Genomic DNA, 18,566 nt, shown 5'->3' on the forward strand with positions numbered 1-18,566 from the left:
TTTAAAAATTAAAGTGGCACTTAGGAAATAAATCTAAATTTGGATAATTAGATACTATAGGTCTTCCATTTATCTTCCAGTTACAGAGCTAGTCGGCAGCAGGGCCAGTCATATTAATTAATCTCTCCGAACCTCTGAGGCTTCATCTGCAAATCTGGGATAATACTACCTACTTAATAGGATGGTGGTGAGGATTTATGATACCAAAAGGACTGAGTTCCATAATCGCACGCATAGGATTGCATTTGCCTCCACAACGTCAAGTCCTCTTTCTGATTCTTGGCTGGGTGCCTTTCGCTACAGTTTAATAAAGTCCACACAAACAAGAAACTCTCCTCTAAATCCCTGCACTCCCCAAGGCAGCCCAGTGTCAGGTTCCAAAGATCCTCCACGTATACACCAGGTCTCTTAAGATTTATGAGAAAACGAGAACCCCAACGGAGTGACCTACAGCCATTTCCTGGTCCCCAAAGGGCCCTCATGCAGCCCCTGGCTGCCTCTGAAATGGTCTGTTACGAAGTAGCCCCCTTTGGCCCCCATTCGGTGTGGCAGAGCCTGGGCTGGGGCTCTGGGGCCTGGTTGCAATTCCTCTGGACGCCAGGGAAGGTCAACCACCATGAACCTCTGCCTCTTTTTCTTGTGTTTGGAAAGCTCCTTCCCTCATTCACTCTTTCACTTGCCCAAGCAATGGTTTGTTCTCTGTGACGTGCCAGGCACAACACTAGATACTTCTTTGTGTTTTTTTTTAAATATATTTTTACAGAGAGGAAGGGAGAGGCATAGCGTTAGAAACATCGATGAGAGAGAAACATCGATCAGCTGCCTCCTGCACACCCCCTACGGGGATGAGCCTGCAACCAAGGTACATGCCCTTGACCGGAATCGAACCTGGGACCCTTCAGTCTGCAGGCCGATGCTCTATCCACTGAGCCAAACTGGTTAGGGCAACACTAGATACTTCTGAATCTGATTGGACCTTGCTAAGCCTTTGCCCAATCCGTGTTCCTCCAGCCACAGTTTGGGGGCCCAACTGGTTGCCCTTAGATTAGAAAACTGAGAGGCTTCGCCTGTGTGACTGCAAGCCCCATCGCTGCTCAGACACTGCTGGTGCTCCTGATGGTGGGGATCTGCTCGCAGCATTATCTCCTTGGAGATGCCCACCACCTGGGTAGGGTCCAAGTTTATGCCATCCCCGCAAACACTATCGGCTGGCCAGCCTCTGGGAGTGGTTTTTCCATATTTGCCACCTGCTGCTTCCAGCCGGTTAGCTTCCTATTTGTGGGCCCAGCAGTGGGTTAGGACCATCTCACTTATTTCTGAATCTCCATGTTATTATCTTCATTAAAACAGGGCTGACTACAGGGATCAAAATGTCTCCGGTGAGATTTTGAAGCAAATTTCCCAGATTAAAGCCTTCTCTGTAGCCATTAAGAGCCATTCCTATTAGCAAATGCTTTAAAACTGAATATTTAAAATGACTGCTGTACTTATTACAAAAACGTCACTCTGCATAGAGTATATTATTTCTAGACTGATCTCACAATGCCTCTAGCAACAGGGTTATTTCACTTTCAAATCCAGGAACCAGGGAAATTAACATAACATAACATAACATAACATCTGAGGGGGGTGGGGCCAGGGAGGGGAGTGGAAGAGGGCATAGAGGGGATGAATGGTGATGGAAAATAACAAATGAAAATAAAAGTGTTTAAAAAAAGAAAAGAAAATTAGTGCTTTGTCTAAGCTAAGAATTTTCCAACAAAATCACCAGAAAATGTGGTGATTTGTCTAATGGTTCCAGAAACCTGTGCTTTAGTGATTGCCTAAACAATGCATATTTTTGTTACTAGTATTTCAAAGCCATGGGCATAAATGTTGCTTATAGTCTGTGCCAGGATTACGATGTGATGACCCTGCAAACGACCTTGAGAGTATAACTCAAGGACAAACTCAGTAGAGGAACTGCCAGGACCAATGCTGCTCTTTGCAGTCTGGGAACCACACTGCTGCTCTCAGAGGCGCGCTCGGTCACTGAGCGGGTAGATACGCTTTAAATGTTTAAGTGGAACAAAGTACCTCAAGGAGAGATCTTATATCAAGGAAAGTAGTAGCTACCGCAAGGACTTATCGGATCTTTGAAGCTACCTATGTGAGAGCTAAGTGTAACAGAGAAGTTTTATCCAATATTTTATGCTGGAGAGAAAAACACTTTTTTTTTTTTAAAACCAAATGAACGAGTTTATGCTATCCCAAAGCACACATGTAATCTTAGCAGGTACCATAAAAAATAAATTTAAGATTTCATATTTTAAACTGAGCCCCCAAATAATGAAAAAAAATATATATCAGATTAAAACAGACACAGAATTACAATATTATCTCACCTCAACTGTATAGAATTGATAATTGGTATCACTGCCGATGTGATATGGAGATCCCTCCCACCTCGAAATGCAATCCCCCCCTCTTTTTTGGAATGATTGGTGCATTAAGTTCTAAGAGAGAATAACAATTACATTGAGTTCAGGTGTTAAAATGTATTAGGAAAAAAATTAGTTAGCACACTGCTACAGTTAGCATATCAGAAAAATATGGGTCTTCACATTCCCATGACCCCAAAATACTACATAAATTAGTGACATAAATTACTGACAGATATAATCTTATCACTGCAAATTTCAACATATGTTTAAACACAGAATTACCATATCACAATGAATATCAGAACACCTTTTGCAACCTATAATTATGACATTAATCTCTTACATTTCTATGATCAAATGTGAGTAAAGGTTATTGAAATCATTTACCTTCTACACCCTCCAAAAATCCAAATAAGTAAATAAATAAATAAATCGATGTGCTCAGACTCAAATGTTATCCCCCTACGCTACTCAGTAAACATTAAATCCCCATGACCCCCTACAGCTTCTAATATTTAAGTCTTTCCTTAAAAGTCCTTGGAGTTTCTGCCTCTCCTGATAATTTCTACTTTTATGAGACTTTCGCGTCCATATTGACTCACCACTGTCAGAATTCTTTCAGCACTGTAACCACAAAATAATTTCAACTTGTGTTTAGGAGAATAACAAAGGCTCCTTTTTTAAGAAAGAGAACTAGCCATGACCAGTGTCTCTCGGTGGTTGGAGCATCACCCTGAGCACCAAAGGGCTACAGGTTCGACTCTAGGTCTAAGGGCAGATACCTGGGTTACAGGTTCACTCCCTGCCCAGTCCCCCACCCCCTGTTGGGGCACTTGCATGTGTCTCTCTCACATAGATGCTTCTCTCTCTTCCTCCCTCCCTCACACTCTCTCTGAAAAGTAATGGGAAAAATATCCTCAGGTGAGGATTTAAAGAGAAAGAAGAGAGAGAGAGAGAACTGTAAAAAGTCTCTTCAAGGAGAAAAGGAAAATTTTTTCTCAAAATTAGAGATGACATATGCCAAGTTTTACGATTACTATTGCCATTAAAGTCGCCTGAAAATGCACATTGACTAGATTGATGAGATTGATGACCCTTTTTAAAAAACAAACAAAACACTTTATATCTGAAAGTCACAGATCTTAGTTTGGAGAAAATGTTAGGGGAAAAACATGCTATAATGCAAATTTCCACATGATTTACCCAGAAGATAAGTAACTTCACAGTGTGAAAACAATTTCAGGGTTTGACTGATAACTGTGTTAGAAAGTACTAGGCAACTAACTGATCCTGTCACCTATGTTCCTTGAACTAGTGCAATCGTCACTTTAACACTAAAACGGAGCACTTGGCGTTACAAACGGAATAAATGAGGACTGAAAACATGCTCACCACGGGTTGTAATGGGGCACCGGGCATCATGGCATTGGCTAGTTGCATTTGCTGGGCCAACATGGCCATGTTCTTCTGCTGAATCAAGTTATTGCGCCCATTTATCTCCAACTGTGTTTTTAAGTGTGGGGGTGGGTGCAGATATTTGCAGTTCTCCCTGGAGCAACGACCCTAAAAAACAAAAGCAGAAACTATCTTAAAAAAGAGTAAAATTACCAAATCTTAAAAATAATAATAATGCAAACCTATCACTTGAATCTACCATGCACACAATGTATTGCCCACATCATTTTATAACACGTTTAGAATAAGTAATGCATTCACCCAAATGCATTATGAAAATGAGGTATTCAGACATTTGAAAAGATTTTAAAGCTTAAAGAAGTTTTTTAAAATTTTAATATTAGCTCTATTGTATCAATATCCCAGTTTAAAAATCTACAAATTGCCAAGAAAATATTAAAATATAGAATATCAAATAAAGAATATTAGGCTCCTTCCATAATATCTTCTGGTTAACTTTAATGAACCCCAAAGAATCATGAAGTTTTACTATCTATTTTTACTTGTACTGAGTTCTAAGGAAATGAACTTAGAGGACTCAAGGCACACTGTATTTTCAGTAAAACACCTTTACAAGTATTTTATAACAAATAAAATTTTAATTACTGCTAAGCTTTAAAAGGCCATGTACTAAGATATTTAGAGATAGAGAGAAGAAAATTCTCATATGTGACCACTGTATACAGAGATTAGTAAGTACAATGAAACATTGGGGAAAAATACAGCCTTTACCCTTTCAAAGATAAATGCAGTCTCCAATGCCCAAGCACCATAAATCAATCAGAAATAAACACATTTACCCACCAAAAAGTTTACAATGTAAAATGGAGAAACACAATAAGGTACTACTAAAATAAGAAATGTGCATATACCATCCTTTTGATGATTCTTTTTATCAAAATATATCTATTAAAGTCTGTCATATGTAATGCTGTATGAGGGAGTGTACCCATATTGTCAAGCCGTACTGTTAGTAACAGATCTCATCAATTACTACCTTGATAACTTCTTTTATCAATCATTCTAATTAGAACTGTTTTGAGGGTAAAAGAAAGATTTAATTGAAGGCACCAACCACCTTCCTGAGCTTTATTTGAACTTCCTAAGGAAAATCTATCTCCCATAATTTGACCTTTTAGACACAAAATTGATGCTTATGTTTGTGATAAAAGCTGTCAATTCTAATTTGAATGATCTGTTTCTAGCTTGTTTAGATGAAGGTGTTTAGGAATAAGTTTCTATGCAGAGTGTCTATCTTAGGACACTGCCTGTTACTTTAACAAGCTCTGTGTAACAAAGCATTACTAATTGAACTTGAGATCAGACAGCAGTAGAGGACAGTAGTTGATAGCAAGAACCATACAGGTCTGAAGACCTGGGGTCGAGGCCTAGCTCTCACTCATCTGCTGTCTGAACTGCATAAAAACTAACTTCCATAAGCCTCAGGCTTTTTATCCATTTCAAAATTGCTACCTAACCTTCACCAGAGTTATATTATGAAGATTAAAGCAGCTAATGTATAGTCATGCTCTTGACACTCACTGCATGCCCCTCTCTGAGTGAGTTAAAGGTCTGAAGCTGCTATTACCACCCCTTCCATCACATTTTTAAATTGCATATCAAACAAACAAAAAACAACCTTTTGGCACGAAGGTAATTATTATGGTTATTGATATGTTCACAAATAAAGTAAGATTTAGATATCTATAACTTGCTCCATATGAAATTGTCATGCTTGATATCTGTTGAGGTCATGAGCATGTTATTAGCTTAAAAGCATCTGGATACAAAACACCTTTCACAAAAACAGCACTTAGTGTCACAGGGAAGGACTGGCCAACAGAAATAAACTCAAGGATGATGGATAGTCTGACTTCAGGGTTATTCAGTTGGAGTCTCCTAGAGAAAACCTGCCTTTTTCATGCAAAGAACAACCTGGCCCCAAGAGCAATCCTGGTTCTCAGTATCGCCACGTCATCATTCTCACTGAGATTGGGCTTTGTTAAGCGCAGACAAGCAGGGGTATATCCCCCCTGTGGACTCAGTTACCGTCAACGCACTCAGCTCAGTTTCCATAGTTTCATAAACAGTACACAGGTAGCCCTGAGCACGGAACCAGGCCTTGCCAAGGCTAACAGCGGTCTTGCTAAGGACTTCATTCGAGTGCCTCCCCTTAACACAAACCGCCCGGCCTCCTACCTGTGAGCACAGCCCAGGCTGAAATAATGAAGGAGAGAAACCCAATGTGTCCCCTATATATCCTGTGTTGGGCATCGCAAACTCTGAATAGAAGCTGAGCCCTTTGGTTTTCTTTCTGTAGTTGCTACCTCTACTCAGGAAGGCTACCCTCTGTGCCCAGCTTGGTCTGATGGCATCTGAGCCGTGCTTTCAAAAAGCGATGCTTGGGAAAAGTATACAGACTACAAAGCCTCATCCACAGAGAGCTTGTGGCACTAGGTCTGGGGGCCCAGGTTATTCCGAGAGAGCATTAAACACGGCAAAACACAAATCTATAAAGCTACATGAATTTTTCATTGACATGTGTGGAAAAAATAACACAGTCGCCTCTGCAATTAATATTAGATAAACTTAGCTCCTTCGGAAGTTCAGGACTTGTTTAATGCTGACCATGCTGCTGAATAATTGTGGTTTGACAAATAAAAAAAAAAGTAAAGAATAACTTAGAATAAACATCCTTTTCTATGGGATTGCCTAACGCCCCAGGGAAAACCACAGGCAGTATACCTTCCGTGGAGAATTCAGGTAAATACGACACTGGTACCTCTCTCTCCAGGTGCAGCTGTCTGGGTTCCCAGCACCCACACCTCAAGAGTCATTTGCAGAATGAATGAAGGGACATGTCTTACAAAATAATTGAAGATGAATTATTCTAACTCTATTCTGGAGACAATAAAGATAACAGAAGGGGGGGTGGACTAAATCTAATACCAAACTTTGATTTTGACTTGCACTAACCGAATGCTGCACTTATTCAGACACCTATAATTTGACTACACAAGGAAGCATGCCATGACGAAAGGACCTAAGGTGACATGTTTGGGAGTTTCACCAGGGAAGAAAGAAGATTTGTGTTGAGATTGACACCCTAAAAATCTATACAGTGATAACGTTCTAAAAATCTCAGAGCAGAAATTCCATCAGTATCAAGTGCTTATTTATGCAGATCTGTGCGGGAGATGCTACTCTACATCATCCAGACTTGGCCTCAAGACATTAAATTGGGCTGTTTGGATTAATGCAAAATATAAATGTCAAGAAGTTATTTGTTTGGTGTTTTTTTTTCAGTTTGAATGCTACAATGCAGTTCCAACAAGTGCCATTTAATTGTACATTTTATCAAACATAGGTTGGTTCAAATAGCAGCTTTGTAACTTACTTGCTGTGTGACCTGTGGAAATTACTTAAGTTCTCTGAGTGGCCAGACCTTTTCAATAGAATAGTAACAATACCATTCACCTCATTGGTGATGTCTGAGGATGGAGCAAGATAGTGGGCCAACCTCATACATGGCTCCAGGTATAACAGGATATCAATAACTATTATTTGTCTCCCTTGTCCTAAGTCTCCAGCTAATCACAAGCAGCAGTTGCCTCATTTAGCACCATTCTCTGTTAAAAGTGCTAAATAAAAAGTTATAATACAAGTAGCACAACACAAGGACAGTGCATGACAACCATCAGTAATATAAGCTTGGCCCTTAATCATCATTCTGTACTTGCCACACTAAGCAAAAAAATGCTATTTTAATACGTTTCTTACAGTGTTAGGTTTCTGTGGGTTGTTTTTGTTGATTGCACTGAAATCTGATTTTCAGTGAGCTATTAGGCTGACTAGCAGGCTGCATTAAAGAGCCTGTGCCATCAATACCTTAGACTCCATTCAAGGAGGCTTTTTATAGCTTAACTCAACCCAGATTCCAAAGGCATCGCCGTAATACATGAACTATATATTTTAAGGGAATGGAGGAAGTTCAATAATATTGATCCCGGCTGAGTCCATTTTTCTCTAGTAATTTTTCTACATCTATAAATTAGAAATAACCTGTCCAAAAAAGTCAACATCCCCCCCACCCCATAGTCTTAAAAGCCTGTGTATGATGAATAATGGTCATTTGAGAGATCAATTGATCAAGTCCCCAGTTTTTGAAGTTACAAACTGCTCCACTATGAACTTAAGGATTTTTTTTTCATTAGTCTTTGAAATTGGCACAAATCTTGTGATTATAACAAGGTAAGATGTATGTTTAGATTGTTTGAGCTTAAAAGTAAGTGCTTTGTTAATTCTTAAACATTATAGTTTAATAAAGTATATTTTAAATAATTATATCCAAGCTTATAGGTAGAGTATATACCTAAAAATTTTGTGTATGTGATATATATATTTACATAAATTACAAAATAAAAATAAAATGGAATGAAAGATGGTCACTTAGAGATATGAAAAAAACCACGATTTTTACAAGGCATAAAGTATTTTTAATATTTACTTAAGAACTCGTTAGCAATAAAAAAGAAAACATCTTACTTGGAAGTTGGTGGAACTTAAATTTAAAAAAAAAACACCTTAAAATTCTATTTTAAAAATTAAAAAAACACACAATTTTCCATTTTTAATTATACTTCCTCCATCTAAAATAAAAGAAACATTGTCATGTATGAGGTCAGAATGTGAGAAGATATCTTATTAAGCTGCCAAAGAGTAACTATGTGGTAGGATTATAATTACTGACTCATATTTGTGTAGATTCTGGAAATAAAAGAGTAATGAATAGATTGCAGGGGTATGAGCTGATACTCATAAGTCTTTTTCAACTTTCACTGGAAATGTTGGTGTTCTGGTAAGACTGTTCAAACTGCAACCATTTATTTCAATTGTTTAAACAAAACAAGTATTTTCTTGGGGACAGATGAGATGTGCAAGAGTTTTAGTAGCACATTCTAGAGATAGTCATTGCTCAGATATGGGCCAGAAATTCTGGCAAAGGTATTTGGTAGCTTCCTATGGAAAATTCTTACTGTTTTTTTTTTTTTTCCCCAGCTATGAAGATACAAATATCTCAGAAAAAATCTGCCAAAGGCGGATAAAAAAATAAAATAAAAAAAGCATTGGCAGTCCAGAAGTATAGTTTCATGCATCTCCAAAAATGTTTTCTATGGTTCCACTATTCTTTTAAATCAATTCCTGCACCAATTCTAATAAAAAGCTAAATAAACTTACATATAAAATATCACAGGGGTCCAAGCTTACACTCATAAATTTTTTGCAACTTTCACTGGAAATGCTGGTTTTCCTTAGGAAGTTTCCATGGAGATTTCACTGATTTGATGTCATTGTTTGCTTTGGTTTACAAACAGTATACTGTACAGTATCATAGATATGTATAGTATAGATACTGTTAATAAATCAATACTACATATTTACTATATTTAAATAGTATGGTATACTATATTGTATTGACATATTAAGAGTAATTTTTCTATTCATCTTTTAATTCTCAAATATTGGCCCATTAACTCAGATAAGTAAATGGGATTTTTTTTTCCTCTTGAAAATTCCCTATTTTTAGTATCATGGCACCCTTGTACTTATTTTAGAGTTTTATCATTTGTAAAGGCAAGAAAATCTTTAAGATCATCTTTACATCTTCAAACCAGACACAACTTCATGGGCAGCTTAATAAGATGTCTTCTCACATTCTGACTCCATACATGAAAATATTCCTTTTACTTTAGGTGGAGGAAGTATAATTAAAAATGGAAAATTAGTTTCACGGGCATTAAACATTTTCTCATCAACATCTGCTCTGATCTGGTTTTAGGTTAGACTTTTCTACCTATTTAAAGAATCATCTCTCTTACTCAATGGATGTTCTAGCACCACTTTAAAGAACATTGCTAAGTTTGATGATGAAGATTCTTGGACATTAAAACCAATAGTGACATTTACAACAACCCAAAATAAACTCAATGCTGACGCAATATCCACGCATTCTAGCTCAAACATCGGGATACTATGACTTTTTCCCCAGAGAACTTGGGAGCTTTTATTGTGCAACTCCCATTAATCATCCTGAAAATGGCATAACTGAAACTCTACACATCTAGATAAGTATTATGCAATAATGAATGAGAGTCGGGTTAGCTGCTGCTGAGGAGGTGGAAAAAGAGAAAAAGGCAACAATCACACACACACACACATCCTGGTCACACAAATACCACTCCTTTCTCCAGCCGCTTTTGTCTGTGACAGATCAGATATACACACAACTGTGACAGCAAGAGTTCTATCAGCATACAGTTTTAGCTGGTAGTCATCTGAAGAGATCCTAGCCTCCTCAGAGAGGGCCCACAAGAATCATATATTTAGAGTGACTGGTTACAAGATGCTGGAGAAGAAATGGTCTCACTTCATGGCCTCCTCCATTCCATAGGACCGTAGGGTGTAGCCATCTCTGACGTGCCTGAAGCTTTTAATTGGCACCTACTGTCTCCCCTGTTCCACAGCCTTCTGGACTCCAAAGCTGGGTCTGGCCAGCATCTGAGCCAGCCCCGTGTCTCCATGACCTTGTGAAAGCCCAGTGACATTTCATAGGTGCCAGCATCATGAAGCAGTCCAACATGTGTTGGCTGACTTATTATAGCATCCTGAAATTGGAAATGCCAGAGCACTACGTGTCTACTCTTTTTTTCAATTGCTTCATTTTTATTTTTTTCGGTACAGCAACTGTCAGGCTTCTCAACTGTAGCAGAAACACTTGTGAAGTTTGATGGCATCCGAATCAGACACTTTGCAATCTTGGCTAATAATTGAAAGCCCTAACATTTACATAATAAAGTTTAGTGCTCTATTTGTGGCGCATGCCTTTGAATTGAGAAATACAAAATGTTTTACAAATCGTACCCCATTCATCTTCATACCGTGATTAAGTGGATTACAGGGTGACTGTCTCTATTACACCTCTACAGCTTTCCTGAGAATGAAGAAGAGGTAAACTTCTTAAGCTAAATGCATATAATTTTATTTTCCTTAAAAAAAATCTCTTGGAAGAGTTGTTTAATCAGTTCTTTATAGACCCCATTTCAGTGCCTAGTGTGTTGAACAAAGCAAAATAAAAAGGTGGTTCACATTATAAGCAACTAATTTTGAAGACTAATCCATGTGGTATTTCTGAAGTGTAATAGAAAAAACAGATTCTCTTATAAATTTCAGTTTACCTGTCATTCTTTTATTTTCTCCCTCAGCAACACCAGTATTATAGGATCAACTGATTTTTTTCTACCAAAAAGAAATAATCTGAATACCAAACAAGTTTAAATTTTGCTTCGCATTATCCATTTCAACAAGCAGTTTCTTGGGTTAGCAGTGGATTCCACTGGCCTGGCCTCTGTGATTCGAATATAGCACAGATATGGTGTTTTTATATAGAAAAGATATATGAAATGAAAAATATGAAGTTAGAAATAGAGAGAGGATGGTAGGTTTTTAAGGGGCGAGTATTTTATTTAGCAATATAAAAGAAACTGAAGAAAATCGAAGGGGTGAAATAGGTTGGTAAAGTCAGTTGATATATCGGTACCACAGATCCTACACATGCCTACAAATATAGGGGGGAACCCTGTTCTTACATATCTGGAAACATAACACAACATTAGTTATGGTAAACTTTAAAGTACAATATTATGGAGTGTTTTCAAAGTCCCATTTCAATATTCCCACTGTCAATCTTCCGTCAAAGTCTACCAGCGGGGAACATGGGTATTATGTATATGATTAGTGCTTAAATAATTTCCCAAACCATCACAGATGTCCCAAATGCTGGCTGTCAGTTTGATACAGAATTCGCTGCATCACACTGCTCTCCTAATCTTTTAGAAACATTCTTTTTGGCCAAGTATCAATTCTTTCCCCCAATTTTTCGTTCGGACTCCTCCAAAAACCTCTCAGCTTCCCTAACAGAACACAAAGGGGCTTTCTGACCTCACCAATCCCCCCCCCTCCCCGTCTGACCTTTAAGTGCTACCGCTTCACACAAACAACAGTGACAGAGCAGGAAGGAGCGATGAGGTGACAAAGGACCCTCCCCACTGCTGACCACTGTCTCCTTCATACAGATCAACTTTGTACTTGCACACAATGTGCTCGATGACGCCGGCCCCGTCCCTGTGGGGCAAGCACTCCCCTCCCCCCGGCCCCATGACAATTTGCTAAAATTGTGCACAGCCATGGGCTCTCTGACTCCAGGCGGCAGCGAGGAGAGAGGCCATTGGCTCAGGAGCCCAGGAGGCGTCTCCATGAGATGCTGCCTGCAGCGGCACAGGCAGGCAGGGTGGGAAAAATCTTCCCAAGTCAAAAACCAGCATCACAATCCCAGTTATCTGAGCCTGTCTCCCAGCCCCGCCCCAGACACTGCCAATCAATGGCTTTCTAGGGCAGGTCCGAAAATATCAAAATAGTAACATTCAGCCCAAGTTACTGAAAAAATTGTCCCGGGGGCTAAAAGTGGAAAGTTGGGGGATTTTTTAGAAAGAATTCATACGCTTCTAATAGCTCTGAGTAGCTTTTTGGGGAATGAGCCATAGGAACAATGAACAAATAAATGAAAGTAGGTGCCGATAAGCTTAGGGAACTCTTACAAAACACCTATCGGGTGAGGTTCTAAGGCAGAAAGGTACTGAAGTCAGCGCTTAAGCCTATGGAACAAGCTGAATCAGCAGGGGCGCTCCTCGCTAAGAAGCTGCAGAGGGTATTCTCACTCGCTTATTTAGGATATAAAGTATGGAGATGTTGGGCCTCGCAGGAATACAGCCATGGCAACACTGGTTGTTAATGAGCCAGCGTGCGAGCGGAACGGGGACAAGCACAGACGGCTGTCACATGATGTTTTTCTCTCGCTATCATATCAACAACATTTAGGCGGAAAGCCCAGATCTGCTAAGCACCCAGGCTTGGGTGCACTGAGTCAAGCAACGTATCCACGCATTTCACACTCTACCTCTGGCTAACGCTGGTGGCGCTCAGGAAAAATGGAGGTTTTACCTTCCCTGGCACTTTGCCCTTGCCTCTGAACTAAGAGGGTTACTTGGCTCTACTGTGCCATGTGTACATGTCTTCATCCCTAAGGAATGCCTCTAGAAGGGGCTCAAGCCTCAACCTTGTGCCCACAGCCCAAGCCAGGCCAATATGCCCTTGAACTCAGACCCAACCTTGTGCCCACAGCCTGGGCTGGGCCCATATGCCCATGAACTGTTTGCCTCGGGAATGAGTGCTGACTAGAGTTCAGAGTATAAGATATTCTGTCCCATAAAGTACTTCTCCAACGTGCCTCTGCACCTTCTCCAGGACCTCCTCAGGACCTGCACACATGGAACCCATTTTCTCTTCGTTCAATGATATTTTCCTAGTCTCCTCCCATAGGCTCCTTTTCCAGGGACCTTCTTAGTACTGTTATCCAACCGCAACTCTCTGCTCTACTCCCACCCTCATAAGAAATAGGGACACTTAGCTGTGTCCATACCAGTGGGCTTCTCATACACACAGGCCTCAGAGAGCTACAGGTTAAGAGCTATCTGGGGACTCGACATAAGAAAGCCTCACAGCCCCAGCTGGATGGTCACACGGGCTGGAATCAGAGAGGGGTGCAAATGCCAACTCTGACATGTATTAGCCCAACCTCACTGAACGGCAACTTCCTCTTCTATAAAATGGAAGAGAAGCAAACCATTCTAGGGATGGTGTATTAAATGAAGGAATGAATACAAGAGCCTCAGTCATGGTCTGGTACTCAGTAAACGGAAATCACTGGGCCCCTCTCACTCTCTTCGCATTCTCCTCCCATCCCTGGAAACTTACACACACACACACACACACACACACACACACACACACGTGCTGTGACTCAGGCCCACTTCTCAGGACATGCTCACTCAAAAGCATCCTTCCTCCTCTTCCTTCACCCTCCCCTTGGGCAGAATCCCTCAACTCACCATCCAGTTAGAATCTCTGTTACTGATGGAGCCCCCACTGAGCCTCTAGTGGCCAAGGATGGCAATCACTACCCAGGAGCCTGGACTCACTGCCCCTGTCTCGCTCACCAGCTCTGTGACCTCCCACAGGTCTCAACCTCATACCCAAACAGGGGCCTCCTTTATGACACTGAGTCCAACTCGTACAGCTCCTGGGGGCTGGAGAAAGCTCGGCCAATGCCCAAGGTGAGGACTAAGAAACCAGGCATCTGTGTTTTAAAAGGGGTTGATAACAAAAGGAAACTGTTTTCAGAGGTGACACATGATTTTACAAGAGGTGACCCTATTCAGATGTCACTTTCTGAGGACACGTTGCCTTTCACTTCCCCTCCCTTCCTCCTCTTTCTTTCCCTGCCAGGAAGAATAAACTCCCCAGTGAATTCAGCACCTGTCAAGTTGCATTACAGATAATTTCTACAAGTCTGTCCACCCCTCCTGATTAAGAACTTGTTAAAGACTGGACTAAATTTCATTTAGCAACCTAAGCATTTTTAGCAACTGCTTGTAGAATGAATAAGCACTTTTGAATAGTGGAAGGCATTTCCAGTGTTCTAGCTATCACATCACCAAGACAACCTCTAATGCCCATGCCCTTGGTCTTCCATCATGGCTGTGCATTACAAATACAAGAAGCCACAACCCCCAGAAATTCTGATTTAATTGATCTTGGCTGGGTCTCAGGCAAGCTCTCAGATGATTCTAAGGACTACTACTCTGAGGTCCAACGGTTAGTCTATATAGACCAGTGATGGCGAACCTATGACACGCGTGTCAGAGGTGACATGCGAACTCATTTTTTTTGGTTGATTTTTTCTTTGTTAAATGGAATTTAAATATATAAAATAAATATCAAAAATATACGTCTTTGTTTTACTATGGTTGCAAATATCAAAAAAATTTCTCTATGTGACACGGCACCAGAGTTAAGTTAGGGTTTTTCAAAATGCTGACACGCCGAGCTCAAAAGGTTTGCCATCACTGATACAGACCAATGCACATTCTCAGTCACACATCAAACACCGTCACAGTCACAATCACTTTCCCACAGTTCATTTAAACCCAGTGTGTTTGCCAGTGACTTCCAGATAACTGCTAATGCTATCTGTCAATTGCCTGATACTTCTGTTTCTAAGCTGTCTGTTTTCCTCACAGCTCTTTTCCCAGACCATGGGCGAAAGGCCACTCCTGAGCAGGAGGAGGCTGTACAAAAAGAACCACTGCCTTTTGTTCTCTTAGGTGCATTACTCCAGAACAAAGCCTGCAGGCCAGTCACACCTCTGGCCAAAAAGAAAGTTCCTCTAAACACCTGATTCATAAGAAGCAAAAGACCTCATGGGAAAAAGAGGATCAAGGGTCCAGGTCACCTATGGACCCATGAGAGACCTTAAGTGTTCTTTTTCTATTTACTCAACATAGATGGTACCCTACAGAAGGAGTGTGTCAATGACATTGATTTTAGTTGAGTATTAATAGATCTTATACAACTGAGCTTCACTTTCATCCGTGTGGGTAAGAGGTCTTAGGTGGTTCCCAGATTCACTTGAGAATGTGGCTTTTACAATTCAAGTATAAGTTTCCTAACCTCAAGTTAAAATGTTCACACAAAGATTTAAGTAAGAATATAAGAATTCTCCACAGATTTGGTGGCATCTGCTTTCGAAGGCCATCAGAGCAGAATGCTTTCTCTAATGATGACCTCCTCAATATCCTATTCAGATGCAATACAATGTCTATCATTATCACAACAATATCTATCGTCTGTTCTCAGGGCAATTCCAAGAAGTGATTCTTATCCGCCTTCTGATAAGGAGGCGTCCAGATGTTTATTATCCCATGAACAGCTCCAACGATAGAAATTGATGATATGGGCTGCCCCCATTAGAAATCATCAAAAATAAAATAAAGTTTTTGTGTGTGTTTCTTGTAATGAGTCTATGGACTTGTTCTAAAAGAGCTAGATTTGCGCTTAGGTCAGAAATATAGTGTGTTGTGTGCATGCACACATGCGCACACATAGGGGAGAGAGAAAGCAGAACAGAACAAATACTTCATTGTCTCCTAATATAACCCAAAAAGTAAGTTAGCAGGTAGGAAGTGAATAGATGAGGCCAGAGAGTAAAATAAAATAAATGTGGAAGTGGTCTTGCCTTGAATATGATTTAGACTAAATCTTGTTATCTTCTAGAATAACTCATTTACACATTTATTCACCAACTACTTGCTGAGACCTCTCATGTGCTCACTGCTATGGGGCAGTGGAGACACAAATTGAATCAGACACAGTCTATGAAAGGAAATAAAGCATGCACATAACTAAAATATAAGGCTAGGAGGCAAAAGTGTCATAAGGGGCATTCAGATAATGAGTTCTCATACTTTGAAGGAAAAAGAGAATGTTTCCAATTTAGAAGAATCAAATAATAGATTTGAAGAAGAGGTGGAATTCATACATGAGGAGTTATATCTCCAGGTAGAGAAAAACAGCATAATGTGAAGCATTGATGACAAGTAATAAATCTGTAATAAGAGCTGTGGGAAATAAGTTTGAAAAGTAGACTGAGTTTAACTTAGCCTAATTTTAAAAAGTGAGTTAAAGATTGTCTACTTCCATCTGCAGGCCAGGGAGAGTCACTGAATGGGGCCAGGGATGATATTAGCAAAGCTGTACTTCCTGAATTCACCAGGCAGGAGCACAGGTGGGCTGACCTGGCAGAGAGCCTGCGGAGGGTGACCAATTAAGGTAATTATTTCAATAGTCCAGGCAATAGCTAACACAGACCTGACCATTCTCCAGATAATCAGCCCAGACCCATCTTTCTCACAATCTCCTACCCCACTCCTAATGCACTCAAACATAAATGCTTTATCTCTCTCTCTCTCTCTCTCTCTCTCTGGTGTCCTCCCCGGGGGAGGGCCATTCTGGAGCTCTCCCTCTCCCTCTCCCTCTACCACTCTCTCACCTTTTCCCTCTTACCCTTCCTCTCCCTGCTATGCTAGGTTCCATCTTTTCTACAAGATATTACTTTGTCCATGTAGATCCACCTATAAGACACTATGCCCCCCTTTTTTAGGGGGGAGGGGGGTTGGTTAACTTCTAGTTACAGTTAAATGTCACCTCCACCAGGAAGTTGTCTTAAAACTTCAAGTCTTTGTTTAACATTCTTCTAGCTGATTTCAGAGCATTCACTACACTTTATCACCTGGTTTATCAGTTGCCTGTTTCCATCATTAGACCAGGCTCAAAGATGGTAAGAACATGTTTATTTTCCAGTTGCATCCCCAAAACAGGTCACTTAGAATAGTAGTAGGCTCCTAATAGGTGTGAACGCACTGAATGAATATGTAAAGGAGACTTATAAAGCAGAATATACATTTTATAATATATATATGTATATATATGCATATACATATAGATAACACGCGTTAACTATATGTCTAACTTCCCAACACACCTCTAGAATGGTGCTTTTACAAAACCTAGTAATGTTTTGAAAATGCACATTAATTAACTGCCAAATTAAGCTTTATTATTTTGCAATTTCTTGCAACATAATAGAAAATTTCTGGTTCAATCATCAGCCCATTATTCTATGTGTCATTGTTTCCTTTATACCAGATAAAAACGGGACTCCATACTATATTCACATGAGAAAGGAATAAAGGGTAATTGTAACTTTGATTACTCAGATAGAAAAATGTTACTTAGAAATGTCAAACTGATAGCTTAGCAATAATTCTGATGCATTGATCAAGGGGTGTACCAATAAAATGAAACTGAAAATGTTTGGGGGTTTTTCCCTGTTGTAGTAGTTTTGTTAGAACAATCATTTTCCATGTTTCCAGGCTTCACAAAAACCAAAGACAATAAAAAACAAAGTTCATGTTTGCCTCATTTTATTCTACTAGAACTTGATATTGATCATTTTAATGTATATTTTCTGATTACAACATACTCATCTATAATATTTGAAAATAACAATTTTATTACCCACCTTAAGAGAATCCAACCATATTGTAAAATCAAACATACAAGGCCTTTTATTAAATTAAAAGGAATTGTGCTAAATTGGTGTAGAACATTTTTCCAAAACAATTTCAATGAATCATAATTATATGATTAAGTTCCACATTATCCAAAAGAGGTTTAAGTCTCCATTTGCAACTATTTTTAGCTATTTTTGAAATTATGCTTTTGGTTTTTTTGTGTTTATTTTTTTTAATTTAATTGTTAGCACTTACCCATAAGTCAAAATAATTTCAAATTTTATTTTTTAAAGTTATCTTTGCTGTTGAAAACATTACAGCTATCTCCCCCCTTTTTTTCAAATTTCATTTTAAATGTTGTGGCTCCTGATTGACAACAAATTTATCTTGTACTATTATTGGGACAACTGTTTTTTTGGTTTGCTTTAACTTTTTAAATAAATTCTGGTATAAAAAGGACCATTATTAAGGGAGTTTGTTTTCAACATTAATCTAGAAGAGAAGAAAATTGCCTGTAAACAAATGAACTGATTGTGTAAACAAAAATAATTTGTTTAAAACCAGTATTCTACATTATAAACTACCAGGGTTCGCTAAAGCAGACTTGCTTATGTGGGGAAGGAGGCAGCTTTGAAATATCCTCATACTTAATACATATGTA

At 39.4% G+C, this 18,566-nt stretch overlaps 1 protein-coding gene across 17 annotated transcripts in view; it reads right to left on the bottom strand.

The window, feature by feature from the left end:
- MBNL1 (muscleblind like splicing regulator 1) overlaps positions 1–18,566 on the bottom strand; it is a 169,030-nt gene that overhangs the window by 33,907 nt on the left and 116,557 nt on the right. For 10 of the 17 annotated variants that reach the window (XM_015568743.1, XM_015568739.1, XM_015568738.1 and 7 more), the window contains 2 exons: positions 3,816–3,986; positions 2,385–2,495 (listed from right to left, as the gene is read on the bottom strand). In XM_015568743.1, coding sequence (XP_015424229.1) covers positions 2,385–2,495; positions 3,816–3,884 — 180 coding nt within the window. In that variant the 5' untranslated portion in view covers positions 3,885–3,986. Of the gene's footprint in view, positions 1–2,384; positions 2,496–3,815; positions 3,987–10,799; positions 10,830–18,566 lie in introns of those variants that run through there. The other 7 variants (XM_006771129.2, XM_006771124.2, XM_006771128.2 and 4 more) reach the window with 2 other exon arrangements.

This window comes from Myotis davidii, unplaced genomic scaffold (assembly GCF_000327345.1).
Source record: "Myotis davidii unplaced genomic scaffold, ASM32734v1 scaffold245, whole genome shotgun sequence".
In the NCBI taxonomy this organism is placed as follows: domain Eukaryota; kingdom Metazoa; phylum Chordata; class Mammalia; order Chiroptera; family Vespertilionidae; genus Myotis; species Myotis davidii.